The following is an 18764-nucleotide window of genomic DNA, read 5'->3' as shown; positions in this document are numbered from 1 at the left end:
ACCAGTCTCAAATTTCTCCTTATTTCATCTTTAAAAACAACACAACAAATGCTGTGTATTAGCTAATGGAGAAAATGTCAAAGTATTTTTGAAGTCTCCAATTTATTCCAGTAAATACATTCAGTTGAACTGAAATAATAAATAATAAATCAACTAAACTTAGTTTCGCGCTTCATCTTTTTTCAAAAGACTGCCTGAAAAACAGTTGTCTTTGGATGTATAAGCTATTGACAGCTGCAGTCAAACTACTAGACAATAACAAAGAACCTAGTTAAAGAGAGATCTTGCATATGGGCCTCACTATTCCTATTATGCACTCTTCCACAGCTCTTTCCACATATTTCAGTCTTGCACATTTGAAGTAATGGCAGATCAATAGCTGCCTCTTAATATTTTACAAAAAAAAAAGCGCAGTTTGGGCTTCAAACTGGAGGACTACTTCTCAAAGGCATCAGTAGACAAAAATATGCTTATTGAAGGGCACTGTAGATGTTGAAAACTGAACTAGTACATCAAAGCAGAACTGCTTGAAAGTGGTAAAATATGATTTCCTTCTTTCCTATTGAACCCCAGACAAGTATTTAAATCTCTAACTGTTGTATTTGATTGCAACCTTGGTGAAAGAGAAAAAATAGAATGAAGGGTCTGAAAAACAGAATAGATGCACTGAAGAAAAAAAAAAAAAAAAAAAAACAAAAAACCACACACCAAACACCAAAACCCCCTAACTTAAATAATTTAGTACAGATAATAATTTTGACATTTCCTGTGCCAAAAGAAAGATGGTATTGCCTGAAATAGTAGCAACTGGAAGACTTTCTACAGTGCCACTAATTCATAACAAAGTTTCAGGGATGTCAAACCTAATGTGCTGAAATAGTAAAGAAACATTTCTAAGACTCTAAATGCAGTGAGGTATCGGTAGATTTTGAAATGCAACATATCATTCACATTCCTCCAGAGATCTCTCTTTCCTTTTACTCTATTTCCCTAAGAAATTAATATGAACTTCAGTTTAACCCTGAACACAAAAAACCCATGCCAGTCTATATCCACAACTTAACTAAATAACTTACCGAAGTCTGGCTATAACAACCTGAAGAAAATTTAGGACCATACTCAGTTCAGCTCCTCGACAAGCAGGCAGCAGCATAGTAAAGCCATCATTGAGCAACTTTTCCTCAGAAAGGCTCAAATAGCAGCTGGTCTCAAACACTTCTTGGACACCATCAATGTAGGTTGAAAGTAGAGTCCAGAGATTTTGTTTCTGTATGTAGTCATTTTTGGTTACTAAAAACTCCTTTGCCTTCTCACTGAAAGCATTTGAGAGTTTCTCAGCTAGGACACTAATGTCCATGTTCTTCTCAACATAAATTAAAAGGAAGGCAAAATGACCTCTCCAGATGAGAGCTCTCCGAGACACAGTGATGGAGGATGGAGTCAGGAAATCCAAAAGATCCAACACTCGACTCACTATATCTTCTGTCTCTGCAACAATTGCCAGCAAGAGGAACAGGTTAAAAAAGTTCTGCAGCCCCACTTCTGTCAGCTCCTGCATTCTTCTCCGATGGAACTTGGAATAAATTCTACATTTAAAAAAAACCAAACAAAAAAAAACAGGAAAGAGAAAGTTTCTTAAAGTATGTAATTTTCTATCTGCTTGATAGACTAAAATTGTATTTTCATGCTTTCACTTTACAGTTAATTCTCTTCCAATAACCCTTAAATTTTAAATATCCTCTCTTCCCTCTCCTCTTCTACTCTTTTAGCTACTGGAACAAACATGCTATTTCACCTTCTGCTGTTAATACAAGCAAACATTAACAGTTTTCAACCTCAGGTACAGCCTAACCCTTCTCCCTTATCCAACCTCTAGCACAAAGCTGAGCACAGTGTTACGAGCAGAGTCTTTCTATTTTGTCTGTGATGAGCATCCTCCATACCATGCCTTCACATCAACCAAATTTAGCCCATGAGGGCTGCTAGGAAAGGAAGTTACCAAATGGAATCTCTTCGCAACAGCAAACAATTCCTGTACCCCAACATCTTCCCGAGAAACTCCCTTATTTCCATGTGGCACAAAGAAAATTAAAAGAGACTAGGAACCCACCTTCCTTTAGCTACTGATTTCTGTTCTTATCTTATAATGCCACAGCCGCTGTGATCAAAGGCTCACCTACCTAAGCATCACTGCAGTAAAAGGGAGAGGAAAATTTCAGATGGAAAGCTCCTTTTCTCCACAGTGCTTTGTCAAAGTCTGTACTGACCTGTATTGCACCTACTGTATGGACTGTGGGCTGCAAGTCTGGGAGAAAACAGGGAAACTGAGGCATTTGGGAGAGAAATCTCTCTCCAGCAGGTAGATGTTAAGAAACTTTAAGCTGTGTTGCTTATATGACAGTGCTCAAGTCATATGTAGCTGTTGGTGAGAAGCACTGCTCCTTTGCAGTTTTAAAGTGGTTGACAAAAAGGAGAAAGCTCTTGCACAGGTGTCTTTGCTGTGACCTTTGCTTGGATCTGGTCTTTTAAATAAATGTCACCGTTCCTACCACAGAGGAATAAGTGAAAATGGCTTGCTTAACTTTTTGATTTGGGTGTTTAAAACCTTGCATATATGCTTCATCTTTAATTTAAAGTAAGTTCCACATACAGTAGTTAAATATCCATAAATGCTGTTTTCCTATTCTGTCACCTGGAAAAATAGTTGGAAATGGTGCTGAGGTTATCAAATCTAGCCACCAAAAATTACAGCAAATCCAATTAATGTTGTTTAGTAGTAAATTACTACTGACAGGCATTTACGTTCTTCATGCATCAATTAATGCTTGGGTAGCTGCTGAAAACAGAGTTCATCCCAAAATCGTAGCTGTAGGCTGTTAAATTTTGCTGCTTGTGTAATTGATTTATTCAAGGTAGAAATGATGAATACTGGTTGAGCAGACTGATGCAGTGTGTGTTGTGTATCATTATTCCCCCTCTTAAATTAGGGAAAGTAACAAGCTATAATAGCACAAAAATGTAAGGATAATTTGCTTTTAGTAAAAACAGAGCGGGCTAATTAAAATTGCTAACTAAAGCAAGACACTGATTCAACATCCAACAACATATTTGTTTCTATGTAGCCGTAGTAATTTTTAAACCCAAACTTTACCGACTGTCACAACTCAAGTGTACCTAGACATTAGGTATATTTTCCCTTTCTAATAGCCAAGATAACCCTTCTTTCTTCAAAGAAACATGCACACCTTACAAAGTTATGTGGTATACACATGTGCTTTTTTTATATATTTATTACTTGCACACAAAAAGATTTTCTTAATACTTAATAAAGTTTTAATTAATTTTATTAATACTTGGTAAAATCTTTTCTAAAAAAAATCAAATGAAAAAACTACATGAAAACTAATTCTAAGTCTTCTGTATCCAATGAAAAAAAAGATTTAAAAAGTTAGCACTTTCAATGATCAGTACAATCTCATTACCATAATAGAAGTTTTAAGGATTCAGGATTTAAGCATCAGGATTTTGATTTAGAGCATATATATTTTATGAGGTTTTTGTATCATGACTGACCATACCTCTTAATTAGTATGTTTCAAATTTTTCAAATTAGTCTGTTTCAAAATTAAATGAAAAATTAAAACCCTCACAAAAAAAAAAAAAAAGAGGTATTGTGAGAAATTTTGGAAACCATGAAAAAAGAAAATGGAAATATAAATGAAATTGCAGGCTTAGCAAGAGCCAGTCTGCTTGTTCTTGGACAGCACATGGCTTACATGCAGCTCAAACAGAACTTCTGTGCTTTAATTACATTACCTGCCTGGCACGTGGGTTGTACCACTGCACAGGTTGCCAGTGTACCAAATTCCTGGCCTGTGGAATGAAGTAAATCATCACAGGTTACGGATGCCAAGGTGATTCTTGGACCCAGCTCTTGGACCTTGTCACAGCCTCAGCTGGCAAGAGAAACTTCAGGGAACAATTTGCTTTCTTCAAATTATGAATTGCCCTGGATCCCTCATCCCCTTTACTTTGGCTCGTGAGCACAGTACCCTGCCTTGCTCCGGTAAGCGGTGGGAAGGGTAGTGCAAGCTGACTGACTAGAACTCTTCCAACATGAGACAAACTAAGTAGCGGCCATACCGTCCTTTAATTTGTTTCCAAGGGCGCACGCCACTCTTCTCTCCTTCTTTCATCATCCATGCCAAAATGCTGAGAAAAATGAAGTAACTATTGCTGGACTCGTACAGGGCGGGGATCTGCTGTTCACAACAGCAACTTTTCACCAACTCAAGCATTGACAAAGAAGTTTTACTGACATTTGCCAGACCCTTCAGACCAAGCCAAGGAACAGTAAAGCAACTGTTCTAAAAGAATAAATGAAAACAGAAAAGATTATAAGTAACAATAAATACTCATATTCCAAAGGCAACAAGATGCAATCCTTCACACAAACAAAAGGATATATTCCTGCCACAACTCAAAAAATAAAAATGCATTGTAAAGGTGCAAAGTGTTTTTACAAGATCTTAAAATCAGTATTCCTGATGAAAAGCAAGAGTAAAATATATTATAATTCATTCTATTGTGACATAATGTAATGGACCATAACATACATTTAAACATGATTTCTTAAATAAATGTAGCAAATTTAGGGATACTGCCGTTAACTAGTCAAGTTTTACAAAAGTATAGCAATCAAGCTTGGCTACAAGAGTATCAGAATGAATTGCTAACAATCGAGGACCATCCACATGCAATTATACATTTTTATATACTCATCTACTTACCAGGTTCTTGCTGTAATAATCCCAGAGTATGGTGACAATAGATAGGTTCAAGTCCCAGAAAGTACACAAAGTCAAACAGCACTGAAGATGCATTCGTAAGTTTTCCTCTAACACACCAGTCTTGAAAAGGGAATAAGAAGTTTATTGTAGGAGGGGAGCATCACCTTGTCTACATATAAACCCAATACTATACTAGCAGGCTACTAAGAATAACTTCCTAATATAAAAATTATTATTAATTATATAATGTTGAGTAAATGTAAACCGCATCTCGCAATCCAGTCAATATAATAGTTAATCGTGCACCATTTCAGGCGTCCACAGAGTTGTAGACACATTAAAATAACAGCCAACTCAATATTGTGAGCCTAACTTGAAACACGACTGCATGGTACAGAACCTCACAAAACAGTAAATGGGGCATTAGCTATGCTGAACACATGAGTCAGCAGAACATGTTAAGCCCTTCAATCGCTCAAATGCAAAGGAAAGCTCATTCACCACTGACACACAGCGAAGGCGCAACTATCTGAGAGTTCATGTTTCTGGTTATAATATTCCAAACAGAACATGATTCAGAAAGGAAAGTTCCTCCTTTCTCAAACCTCTGCGACATGGCTGTACTGCAACATCCCAGACAAGTCTAAGTCAAGGGCAGATGAGTCTCTGAACACTGGGAAAAAGAAACAGACAAAAAGCTTCCCACACCACACCTTTTCTATTCATCGGTTCCAAATTTTGCACACAAAATGAAGGCTCATAGGAAAGAAAACAGGAAACGTCAAACAATTTGAACATAGTGAAGCATTCAGGTTGTGACTGTGGGATACCAAGAGTGGGATTCACCTCATCCAGCTTTTGATGTCAGCAAAACTGGACTTGCATCAGAGCTAGGATATTAGGCGCTCCATGCTCAGACTGAAATCATGTGTTTAATCCAGCCTATTTCAGATATCTACTTTAGGATGATAAGTATAAGTGACAAGCCCTGGAAGGGTTTTATTGTCTCTGCTGACTCTAAAAGTGGTTTAGTGGGCCAGCTTGCATGTAGCTGTCTTAGGGGAAGACTTTTACACATGTAAGTAACACATCTCTGGGATAGTAGCGAGCTTGTTCTGTGACAAGAGAAACCCCTGACCTACTCCTAGCTTTCAAATACATCTAAACACTATACAGGCCTAGAATTTCTAAAGGCATAAAATGAGCTAAAGAGGAATAAAAGTGGTAAGAAAAATTAAAAAGATACAGGATGAGTTTTATGACTCAAAATCATAGCCCCAGGAAGAGGAAAATGAAGGAAATCATGCCTCATAAATATTGGGAAGTTATCCCCTTCAGTTCCAATTACAGTGCTAGGTCCTGAATTATGTCCCAAGCTCACTCAGCTCAGAAAATACTTAAATAAAAAAATAATTAAAAAAACCCCCCACTAATAACAGGTGATGGAAAAAGATAGTATTAGCTCGTGTTGGGTTTTGTTGGGGGTTTTTTGGTTTTTTGTTTGTTTGGGGGGTTGGTTGCTTGTTTTAAAATAGTCTTTCATTAAATCCCTGTTACTGGAAGAGCAGGACTTCTGCACTTACCCACAAAGCTGCTACTTATGGTTTACTATGTCTGAGAGCTGCTTTTTTCCCCTGTTTTCAATGCTGCACAAAGGAGTTAGAACTCATTAACTTATCTCTACCTGGCTATACATTCATGTGGAAAACATTATTTGCTACACTTTATCAGAACACCATAAACAATTATACCAATCATGTACAGTAACTTCTAATCATGTCTGCCTTCTCTTCCCATGAAAAATTAACGTAGGGCATATGGCTTCTAAAGTGGTATATTTCTAAAACAACTTGAAAGTTGAAAAGGCTTTTTCAGTTGTCATAGAAAATTATATATTCCAGACATTATGTATAACAACATATGAAAAACACTGAAATAGAAAAGAAACTCCTCAAGACAGATTCATTAAAAGATGTACAGGACAATAGTTCAAATATAATAAAAATGCCTACAAATGAAAGGTCATCCTCAAGTATTGTTTTTATATACAACATAGCTGCAACTATTAAATCAGTAGTGTTCCCAAAATAACAATCTTACACAAAAAAACAAGGGACAGAACCACAGTCGTTTTCAACAGCTGGTTTGGGGTTTTTTCCAATTAATAAAAGCAAGAGTTTCAATGTAAAACAAAAAAACTGCAGCAGAACATACCTGTTTCTCTACAGAGACCTACCCAGTTATGAAAGATGCAAAAACCCACCCAAACCAAAACACACACCCTTTAGAAAGATCATGCTTATTCTTAAAGCTGTAATTTGTGCATAGGATTAGGTTTAGGATCTAATTCAACAAACAATGACTGCTTCAGTTAAATTAATTCAACAATAAACATGGTACTGTGAGCAGCTCAAATTCAACCACTATTTATCTGTCCAACAATAGTTTTGGAACAGTTTCCAAAACCAAGATAGTACTGAAGCCTTTATCTCAAATTTAATATGAAAGAGTTCTCCAGATTTCAAATATCCCTGGAATTAATGGATTCCCTCATTGCTCTTTTGCTTAAAATGGTCTCTTGCACTGCTGGAAATACTATCAGAACTCTTGAGGTAGCCAGCTTTTAATTTATCGCAGAAGGGAGGAACACCAGATACTATCAAAATGATAGTACTATCTAAACACAACATTTTTCTCTTATGACCTCCTACTGTAATAACAAAATTGGTTTCCTGGAACTCCAACAAATACTTCTGTATCTCTTTTAGAGTAGAATTAAACAAAAAAATATAGTGAAGGTATAACAAAATTGAGGCAGAAATGAAACAACATGAAGCATTCATTTTCTAAAATGAGAGAAGGCTAATAAGACAGACTGCTATTAGGTCTTACGAACAAAAAAGCTTTTGATTCTCACTTACAATAAAACTTTGTAAACGCAAATTCATCTTATACTGACAATCCATAAATTTAGTCAGTTTGATGTTGCCTAGTATACAAATACAGCTATGTGAATATTCCTAGTACAACAATTTTCATTTTGTAGTACAAATAGAATTATAAACCAGCTCTGCTTTTGTCATTAGCCCAGCAACAGAAATCCAAATTACAACAGAATGAGGAACACCTCATGTAACTAGTTTCCCCATATATGCCCTTTTTTGTGATACAGATGGGAGATCTTTCACAGAAGCAATTGTCTTCAACACTATCCATCAAGAACTATATATATATATATAAAAAAAAGGCAGTTTCTGGCTGAGAAACTCACCAGTCTGTCAATTGTGTGAAGCTGAAAGGATATATCCAAGGAAGCAGCACTCTACACTTGCCCAGGTATTCATTATTGCTCCTACCTTTATTTACAGCTCACAAATCTCCACTGGTCCCCTAACCAGAACAGGAACAGCACCTTCACATCTTTTCCTTGCTCAGAAGCAGGCTGCCCTTAACCTGCCAAAGAAGGAGTTCCTACCTGGAGAGAGGGCACTGCAGCATCCCTCTGCCACCTTCACCTGGCCCTGGCCCACTTTCCTCAGGAAGGCTTTATCACCCCCAAAGTCAGGCAGATGCTGGATGAAGATGGCTCAGGCTCTCTGCTGCCTGCACAAGGGCTGCCCTCTCCGTGCTGAGGATCACTAAACTCAACAGGTTTACTGAAACTACCAAAACGCTGCAGGTTTAACACTGGTTAGTCATTTTTGCATCCCAATACTCAGCTGTTCTAAGGATGTTAAAGCTAACTCCAGCTTCTGCTGATTCATTACCAAATGTGACCATTCTTTTCTCTACTTTCACGATGTTCCCTTACCCTCAAAATCCATGTCTGCAACAGTGCCTATTAAATAATCTTTTCACAACACAGAAATTGAAGCTCACACGGAGAGAAATTAACAGTTAGTTGTAGGAGAGAGATTATCAATTTACATTACAAATGTACGATCTGCACCTTTTTCAGATGCTTTTGAACACACCCACTACACGTGCTTGATTTCATCTCCATTTCCCCTTCATCCTTTGTATATTCCCATTCTCCTTCTGAACATGTAGAGTCTACAAGCTTTTGAAGTTAGGGAACAACAAGCATAAGTGGATTATGAGGTTAACGGACATACTAGGTACTAAATATGGTTAGTTTTTACGCTCCTACATACTTAAAAATGAAGTTTCTAATCATTAATTCCTGCCCTCTCTTGCAAGTGAGTGATTTGGCACTATAATTTCTTGTAACTTATTTTGCACAGCGATTACTGTGCATCTCTAGTACAGATAACAGAGGATATATGCAGAAAAGGATGGGTCATGCAGGATTTACTAACAAACTCAAGTCAAGTATTAGTGGGCAGTATCATCAACACTGTCCTATTGTTCATTCAAAGAGCACTATTCTCTTTTGCTTCTTCTTCCTTTTCCATGTTCCATTTCATTATTGACTTCTTGGTATCTCATTGTGCTTCTCATTGCTACATTTTCTGGTCTCAAAAATACTCAGAGATAAAAAAGGATAAGATAAAACGTAAGAGTGGCCACATGAAGCTGACAGATCAACAGAGGAGATGGACATGTCTACAGATAAAAGAAAATCTCCTTCCTAGACACTGTCAAGAAGGCTGGTGTGCAGGGATAGGAAGTGGGATGCATTTTTTTATAAAAGTACCTACATGCATTTGTGCATGCACAAATAGGGACTAATGCTCTCCAATGAGCATTTTCTACAAGCAGCTAACTCCATAATGCAAGAAAAAATAATGAACAAATCAAAAAAAAGTAAACTAGATGGCTCCTTAGATAGTTGGTATTAGTTGCAAACATATCATTGGCAAATGATGGCTTGTTTTAATTCCAACAGTGGTTGCCTTCAGAAATTAAAACAGGTATTTACCTCATATTACTGTGTCATGATCAACTCGTTATTCAAATCTTCAGAACCTGGCCGCTTAGCTGCCTTTCTAAACTGTTCACAATTCAATACTTGTTTAACAGAAGTATCAAAAAGCTGTATATTGTACATTGATTCAACTTCAGAATAATCTTCACAGTCATCTTCAAAACAACAAACATTCACAAGAAAAGAGGAATATTTTGAAGAAAAATGTAACTACAAGTGTCCTCTTACTGTTTCACAGGTTGCTGACATACAGAAGATACAACACAGGAAGGTGGCTAAGCAGCTACTCACAGTTTTTATGCCTCTTATCTCATCTAAATCTCTCTAGTTTCTCTCAGAATGGTAAGCATCCAACAAGTGATGTCATCACTGCAGTTTTAATGTATATGCACAGTGTGTGTATTCAGTTATATACTGTGAAATCATTCAAAAAGAGTTCACCTTTTAAGCTGAAAGACTACATAAACAAGTATTAGAGTTTCTGTATAGCATGACTTTCCAACTTTTTAATACCGTCTATTGTTTCAACTATCCTAACAACTACAAAATATCTTTTGTTACAACTACAGTTTTTACAAGTGTTGTTCCATACTCCAGCTTCAACCACAGCTATTGCTACTGCATGAGCAAGGCAGTAATAATTCCTCTTCTGCTTACAACAACAGAACTCTGAAAGATTTTTTTTTTATTTCATCTGAGACCAAATAAAAAAAACATGTTTATTTTCTTCTTAAGCGTACACAAATTAAAGAAATTATTCTTATAGGTGTTGCTGATACAGCGTTTGCAATTTGTACCATGCAACTTCAGAACAGACTTAGAGCTGCAACGTAACATATTTAAAAACGTGATGAACAGCATATTTAAAAGCATTTTAAAAGGAGGTCAATTCTGACCTCTGGGCCATGAAGCATTGCATTAACAGTTCTGCAGAAAGAAAAATGATAAGGTATGAAATGAGTGCTCAGAAACTAGAACCTTATCAGTAAGAGTTTGATTCAAGCCTGTAAGACAAATTGCTCAGCAAGGCAAGTCACCTTCCCGCTGTGATGGGGATATAGCTGAATTTTCAATGGAACTGACTATCTCCCTCATCATGTCTCCTCAACTTGATATCCTTACATTCAGTACCTGGTTTACATTTTCTACGCATCCAGTTCTTATTCTGAATACATCTTGTCTGAGTAGCCATATACCTACCCTTCCAGGATAATTATCTTTTTCCTTTATCTGACAATTTAGCATCAAGCATAAACACTTTAAAGCAAGTGTAACTGCTAACAAGGAAGAAACTGTATACTGCCATAGTTCAGCTATGTCAAGGATGTTCATTTATCTGTGATAAAAACACTAGAATTCCAAAAATACACTTGTTAGTTGGACTGTGTTTCATGCACTGTCTTTTCCCGAAAGCATCCCTGACACTTTCCTTGTTCATTATTTCTTCCTTTACACACTTACTTGAGCATCAATGGATTTTTTGAGGAGTTCTTCCACAAATTTCCAATTGGATTCCTTCTGCTTCTGGAAAATAACGATTATCAGCATGAAATAGCATTTGTATTCCTCACAGGAATCATTATGTGATAACAGGAAAATAAGCAGGCAAGAGATTTCCAGAAATATTTAATTTCATGACAGCATATTGTAGTCATCACTGACAACAGCTCTTTCGTTTTACTAATGTAATTGATATCTGTCCTAAAAATTAGGCCTCAAAAACAAATAAACAGCTGAAAATAAAGAGTACGCAATTTAAACTGCTTTGACTCATTTGCAATCCCAACCTTCGCTTTTAGTAAAGCAGCAAAACATTCAGGCATTTTTGATTAGTATAAGCAGTAAGTATGTCTTACAATTTCTTTCTTTAATATTCTGTAAAAAGGAAGATACAAGGGGAAAGAAAGAGGAAAATGTACAATCTCACATTTTCTTGTTTTTTCCTTTTCAATGAAGAAAACCCACTTCTAACTCATTTGTCCCAGGCCAAACATTAAGGATTGTTCTGGCCAACTCAGTAAGGAAGGAGTTGGCCAGATAGTCATGGCCTATATAGATAGAAAAAAAAATACAAGGTAGGTCAAATATGGCCCATAATTCATATTCTTCAGCTTGGGAAGACAGATGGCTATCCATTTGAATCAATTAGACCATGCTAATGAAGTAAAAGAGTTGCACGGCAAAGTATATTAAAAGGAAGAGGAAAAAAATGTTTAGGCAAAGTGGGTAAGAAAAGGGTAGAAGGTTTTGCAACTAAAGCTACTTACCAGGAAAAAAATAAAAGGCAACAAAGCCAACACACTTCCAATTCCAGGAGGTCCAAAAATCATCTCTTACACTCAGTTATGTATATAGCTTGTGTAGATAACCAGATGTGTGAACACAGTACTTTCATCATTGTCCTGCCTTACTCATTCCCTCCACTATCACAACTGTTAAGCCCTGTAAATTATTCTGCAGATACCTGTCCTTTAAATGTCTGTATAGAGCTTAAAATAAAGAGCGTGTTATGCTTTGGTAATTGAAACATAACTACTTTCCAGTAGCAACACCACTGTGCCCCATCCTCCTGTGCTACTGACTACGATACTTAATGCTGTGACTTGGTGACAATTCCACACAGAACTCCAGAGAGTATCGAGATAAATTTAAAGATGAACTCTTTAAAAAACATGCACTAATACTTATGTAATTTGACTACCTGATGGCTTTACATTTTTGCACGACAAGAAAAAGAGAATTGTGAGAGATCAGCGATGGTAGCAAGTGGCAGTCTGCAGGCTGTTTATGGAACAAATATGAATGAAAGGACAGATCTGCAGAAAGTTACACCAAAGCTGCGATTTCATGATTCAGGAACTTGAGTCGTATCAATTAAAGGAGTTCCCACCGCTTCCTCCTCACCCTGCCAGCTGCAGCATGCCAGTGCTCGGTTGTTCTGGTACTTCTGCTTGTGGGACTCAGCAAGAACCAGATCACTGAACCGACCCGGAGTTTTAGGAGAGGAAGAAAGAATGAAAGACGGAGGAGGGCCTGACCTAGGTCATAGAATAGGGACACAAATAATTGTGGCAGAAGAACAGACAGCACATCACACCTAGGGTCATAAACAGGACTTCTTAAGTTGTTACTGATGCCAAAGTCTTTCTGTCCTGAAACCAGAGAGGCCACTGCATCAACAAGTAGTCGAAGAGTAAAGGCAGCACTTCAATAAGGAGTAAAGTCCAGGAGGTGCACAACCAGCATTCCCAGACAGTTCTGGCTAGTATTTACATCAGATTTTTGACTGCAGTATTTTAGAGATTGATGTTATGTGTATCTACAACACTGGCATGGTCCTGCTGCAGACTCCAAGTAAAGCTAATCAACTGCTCAAGAGCCAGATTTACCAGAGATGTGTAGATATTAGAGAGTCACGCTAAATGGCTACGAGACCTCTGAGAGTCTGGATCAGTGTGCCTACAATGTGCTTTTAGCACTCCCATAGTCCAGGGACACAAGATTTATACAAAAGGTGTTTATTGCCAAAGTCCCAGCTCATCTGCAGTATGCAGATCACTACAAGATCCTGGAGTAATCCAGGGCAAACTCCTGACACCAACTGGAATTGATTACAAGAGTGCACCCAGGTTCAGCCCAAACTCAGGAAAGAACGACAACAACCACCCGCTGCACTCTTTTTTTTTTTTCCCCACTTCAATTGTCTCTAACTTTTGACAGACTTGTTTCATTCAAATCCCACTAAATTTACCTCCTAACAGTATTCCCTGCTATACCAGCAATACAGCGTGGCAACTGTTCACAATCCATCCTTGTCAGAGACTACGTAGAATCTACATCTCTTACTCCAAACCTGCTGGCTTACAACATCCTCCCTCCACCCCAGAGACTGATAAAAATCAACAGACCCCAGAGACCTCACAGTGCATAAAAGCACTGCTAAAACCAAAAACTTGAGCTGAGACCCTCTGGGTTCACAAGAAGCAACTTTTGCAAGGACTAACAGCTGACTACCTGGAAAAGCCATACTAGGCTTCTCAGCTGGAAGTCCACATTTGCATATCTCAGAACGTAGTCATTTCAGATTATTCAGAGGCAAGAATTCTTAGCCCCAAGTAATTCTGCCTATATTTCCCTAGCCCACAGTATATTGAAATTGACCCCTGCAATGTTCAGAAGGAGCAAATTTTCTCATCAGGTCCCATTTGGTTTTTAAATGTACAAATCCTGCTTTTCAGAAGAGTGAAGTGGGACCTGAATGGGGGTTACAGAAAGAGACGTGCACTGTACATCCCTCAGAACAGAGGCTCTAAGAAACCTGGCCAAAATTTTCTAGTTTAAAAAAGTGGTTTCATGTGTATGAAATATATATTCAATATATATAAATCATTACATATTTGAAGTTACATTATATGAGCTAAAGGGGAAAAAATAAAAAGAAGCAAGTCTGAAACCTGTTTAGAATTTTAAAAGCTTTCATAATAACCTCAAGGCCATGCAGTCCACATTAAAAAATTGAAAATCTTCCACAGATGACATAGGCTTAGAGGCAATTTTTGCTACTAAGCACATGAATAACCATCATTATGACACATCACCCTCCCACCTCTGATCACAGTTAATTAAAAGAAAGCATGTGTCATGAAGCCATCGCATCAGATGTTTAACCAACAAAACAGGACTACATTGAGTCTTGATGTAATTCCACTGACTTCAAAAGTTTGTATCATGGACTATCCTATCTTATAATGTTCAAAGAATGTTTAATGCTGCAATTTGGGGGGCGGGACGGGACGGACCCAAAGAAAAGGATACCATCAACTATCTATGACAGATAACATTCTTGTGGTATGTGAAAAGGCACTGTTGTTACTGATAGACTTTTTGTAAGCACCCATGGCACTTAAGAGAACAGGGATCCCTGGACAAACTCACAGCCACACTCCGAGAAATGCAAAGCACAGCTAACAGTTTGAACATAAAGTCTACTGGAAACATCAACAGGAGCGTGCACAGGATGGTCTCATGATTTACAAATCAAGACTCGGAAATTCTCTTCTTCCAGTGGGCTCTAAGAGAAAAAATGTTATTTAATCTTGGGCAAGTCACTTCCTGTCACTGCATCTCAGATTCCTACTTTAAAATAACAACAACAGGAATCCTTTTTTCCATTCTACATCTGTTCAGCTTATTTAAGTAATACAGTGCCTGGGGCAAAAAATAATCTCTCATGAGGCTAAATATAGTATGTGCATTGGTATGAGAGACAGGGAAAAAAAATCCAGTGATCAAAGTAAACGGTATAGTATCACTGCATTTTGATTAAGGCGTAAAAATATAAGAAACCTGGGATAAACGTCTGCTTCACACTGGTTTCTGTATTCAACCTGGCAATAACCTTTTCTCTCCATCTAGGTTCCTCTAATAAGCAGTGAGTATAGCAATTCTATCTTCCCAATACCCCTCTGAAATACACGATGGACTATGGTCCTCCTCCACTACCGTAGTAATAGGGCAAAAGGAAGGGAAGCTTGAGATAACCTTCAGTGTAACAATCAGATACGGTCGGCAATTTTACACTGTATGAACGTGCAAGAAGTTGCTTCATTTTGCCATGGTATTATTCGAAAAGACTGGCCCACATGATAACGAGCAGCCTGCCACAGGATCCTAAAGGATCTGTCAACCCGCAAGCAGCAGAAGCATCTCACATGCATTAAGTCCTCTAGTCACCAGAAATGGTCACGAGTTTTTCAACTAAGTATTCATGCACCAAGTTACCACACTTTCCCTATCTTTTTCTTTTTCCCCCTGACAAATCAGGGAATTTGCAAGACAAAAATCAATTAAAGTAACTCTTACTTTTATTAGAGAGCCTAATTTTACTTAGGATTAAAAACATTCACAGAAGTTCAACATTTTTCACTCCTCCTCTGTTTATACACTAATGCTTTTAAAGAGCTAAAGAGGAAGGGGGAGATTTTAAGTTATCAAAACAAATTGATCAACTGATGTGATCACACTCTTCCCTCTTTACAGATCTGCAGTTCACAAACAGGTTTCAAGGTTTTAACCTTTCGTCCTAAGTCAGGACAGGAAATCACAGTAAAGAATTTAACAGAAAAAGGATACGACCTTTCCAGTTTCAATATACACTATTAAATTACAAACAATAAGAGACACTTTACAAGAAAAGGCAATTAAGCCAAATTTGTGGAAGAAGCCATATATAGCTGATGCTTGGCAAACTAGGGAATATAAGCAATCCAGCTGAAATGTAAACAAAACCAAAAAACTTAACGAAAAAAAAAACCCAAACATAACTACGAGGCAAAAGATAAAAGAACAGAAAGACAGATGACAGAAGACCGCATGACCTGATTCTCCCTAGTGCCAGAAACACTATCAGACAAAAAACCCCCAAAACCCTAGATTTCTGGGTCTTCAGCTATCTCTTTGGTTTCTAGTCAGCTCCCTCTACAGTCAATCACGAAAAATTGGCAGCTTTTATACCTCTCAAAATTGATGAATTGCCACAGCAAGTGCCTATTTCCTTCCCAATTAATGATTCGAAACTTAAAACTAGGCAGGATGAAACTCAGTAAGAGACTGAAAGAAGGGTCAGGGTTTACATGACCCCAGAACTGCAGAAAACTGCAGTGATGGCCATGAAGGAATTTGATGCCAGTGTTTTAGTTGTCTCTTGCTTATTCATGGGATTTCCTCAGCTTTTGTAACTGGTTCTTTTTCTCAATATCATCATTACCTCTCATCTCTCAGTTAACAAGGAAAAAACCCCAAAAGATAAAATTGAGGAGGTTGCTTATTTCCTGATGTGGAACCCTTATTGCTACTGACCATTTTGCATTTTCTCCTTGCCTCTATAGATGATGTTGTTCTCACTGGAAACCGACACACTTGTTTTAATTTTGGGGCCAGATTCCCACTGGTTGCTTACATCAGTACCAAGTATGGCCCTACATACATCTTACAGGTGCAGCAATGGCATGTGCAGGTCTCATCTAGGCCCCTTACAGAATGCATGGTAATGTCGAGTTCCTCACAACAAGGTTCAGAGACAAGAACCGGATTAATCAGGGACTCACCTGCTCTAACCAGTATGAAAATCTAAGGACATTTTCTAAAAGCAAGTGTCTTGCAACTTACTGCCAGAACTTCATAAACTGAAGCTTGAATTCAACAGTTATTAGACAGTGTCTGTTGGTACCACACCAACACAGAAAATCAGGCTGTATACATAAAATATATATGCACCTTATCATGCCATTGCTGTGATGCAAAGCGAATGCAATTAGACAGATTGGAATTTATCCAGAGCAGAGCTACCACTTTAAAAAAAAACAAGTGGCATTAACAATTACAGAGTCAATGTTTGTACCTTATGATGTATAAACCTCAGTCTAATGTGCTCATTTCCTAAGACAACGAACTCAGTGAAGTATTTATGCTGCAGGCAGACAGTCTTAAAACATATGCTACATCATTAAGTATATATGCTACTAACTAGTTGGGATATTTCAAGTTCCCTTAATACAGTAACCTACTGAATATCTGGTGTATAACATGAATACATCAGGGGCTCCTGGAATATTTATTGACTTGTACAAAGCACACCTTAATACCACCAACCTTAAAGGACCCTTTTTTAAGGAGTGTGAAAATTCCTGTATTACAACATCAATTGTTTTCTATCAACAAAAATAACCAAGCAAAGTCAGAGACCTAAATAAATTATAACTACTTTTAGGTATTTAGAAAAACCATACTCACCTTTTCATCTAGATTTCCATTACGGTCAAACTGGTAGAGTGATGCCAGATGACTAATAATCCACCAGCTAAAACTCAATGGGTCTTTACACTGAATTGTTTCAAAACTAGACATCCTTTCAGAACTACTTGGCCGTTCAAAGATATTCTTTAGAGTTTTGTTCACCAAGCTCCAGAAACTCTGTAGAAAATACAAAAGAAAATTTGAACTGTCTTGAATATCAAAGCCTATGTTAACAATTTTCTCTACAATACTGTCCTCTTGATTAATTTGCTTTTTACAGCGAACAAGCAAGATCACAGTCATTTAAGAAAAGAACAAAAACCAGTGTTCAGTATTACCAGAGAAAACTTTGAGCTATTTTAGAATGTCCTCTCTCAAATGCCAGTAGAAAGCAATGTGAAAGGACAAGCTTTGGTCACAAGGAAGAACATGGTGTGATACTTCACAGGCAAAATTATAAGCTGATGGAATGACCATGTGCAGACAGGATGGTACACTAACACTCACATGGGAGAGATTAGAGTTCTTTAGTGAAGGTTTTTCATAAATCTGTTACAAAAAAATTTTAGTGCCAAGCCTAATCCCACTAAGAGGAATACAGTAGTAGATAGCAGAGAATCACTCTGAAAGACAGTAAACTGAGGTTCCAACTGCCTGTTTTGTTCCAAGGCTGTTCCAGCACTGACAAACTGATTAATTCTCTCTGGCTCAGATCCCTCTCTATACCACAATATTACTTCTTAGAGCCTGTGCCTGTCTTCCCTAATTATACAGAAACTCTCCAGGACCTCTTTGCACCTGTATTTCACACACCTTAGCTGAGTCCTGATCCTGACTTATGTTTCAAAGTGCTAGTGCAAACACTTAACACTAATGAAGTTTCACTTGTGTTGTCCACCTTTACATCTGTTGTCATTAACAAGTAAACAGCTATCAGTACAAAGACTCTACTGGGAAGTACATCATTCTATACTAAGTGAACAGTACTCATTGCACAGCTGGCAGCTTTGGTTTTTATAAAGATTATTTCAGAAAATTTCAAAGGATTTTGACACTTCTTAATATTCATTCAGAGAAACTTCAGCTCAATTCTAAGCAGCAGTCAAGAAAGAAAAATCAAAATTCTATAAAATATTAGCAAAGGAAAAGAACAAAATAGAAAACATCATTATGCAATGTGTAAAATCATATGGCCACCTAACCAATACTTGGAATATTGCATGCAGTCCTGGTACTCTGCCATTCGAAATAGGATGTAGTATTACAGAAAAAGTTTCAGAGAAGGCGCCCGT

General features: G+C 37.5%; 1 protein-coding gene across 1 annotated transcript in view; it reads right to left on the bottom strand.

Annotated features, from left to right (window-relative positions):
* Nucleotides 1–1076: 1076 nt before the first annotated feature.
* LOC104154641 (protein MMS22-like) overlaps nucleotides 1077–18764 on the bottom strand; it is a gene marked incomplete at its 3' end in the record, with an annotated part of 34887 nt that continues 17199 nt past the window's right edge. The window contains exons 9-13 of the mRNA XM_009696973.1: nucleotides 17470–17649; nucleotides 11140–11202; nucleotides 4791–4910; nucleotides 4144–4367; nucleotides 1077–1586 (exon numbers count right to left, since the gene is read on the bottom strand). Of these exons, the coding sequence (XP_009695275.1) occupies nucleotides 1077–1586; nucleotides 4144–4367; nucleotides 4791–4910; nucleotides 11140–11202; nucleotides 17470–17649 (1097 nt within the window). The remainder of the gene's footprint in view (nucleotides 1587–4143; nucleotides 4368–4790; nucleotides 4911–11139; nucleotides 11203–17469; nucleotides 17650–18764) is intronic.

This window comes from Cariama cristata, unplaced genomic scaffold (genome assembly GCF_000690535.1).
Source record: "Cariama cristata isolate BGI_N322 unplaced genomic scaffold, ASM69053v1 scaffold18373, whole genome shotgun sequence".
Taxonomy (NCBI): Eukaryota; Metazoa; Chordata; class Aves; order Cariamiformes; family Cariamidae; genus Cariama; species Cariama cristata.
Note: the sequence above shows the minus strand (reverse complement) of the source record. Positions and strands in the feature narration are given on the sequence as shown.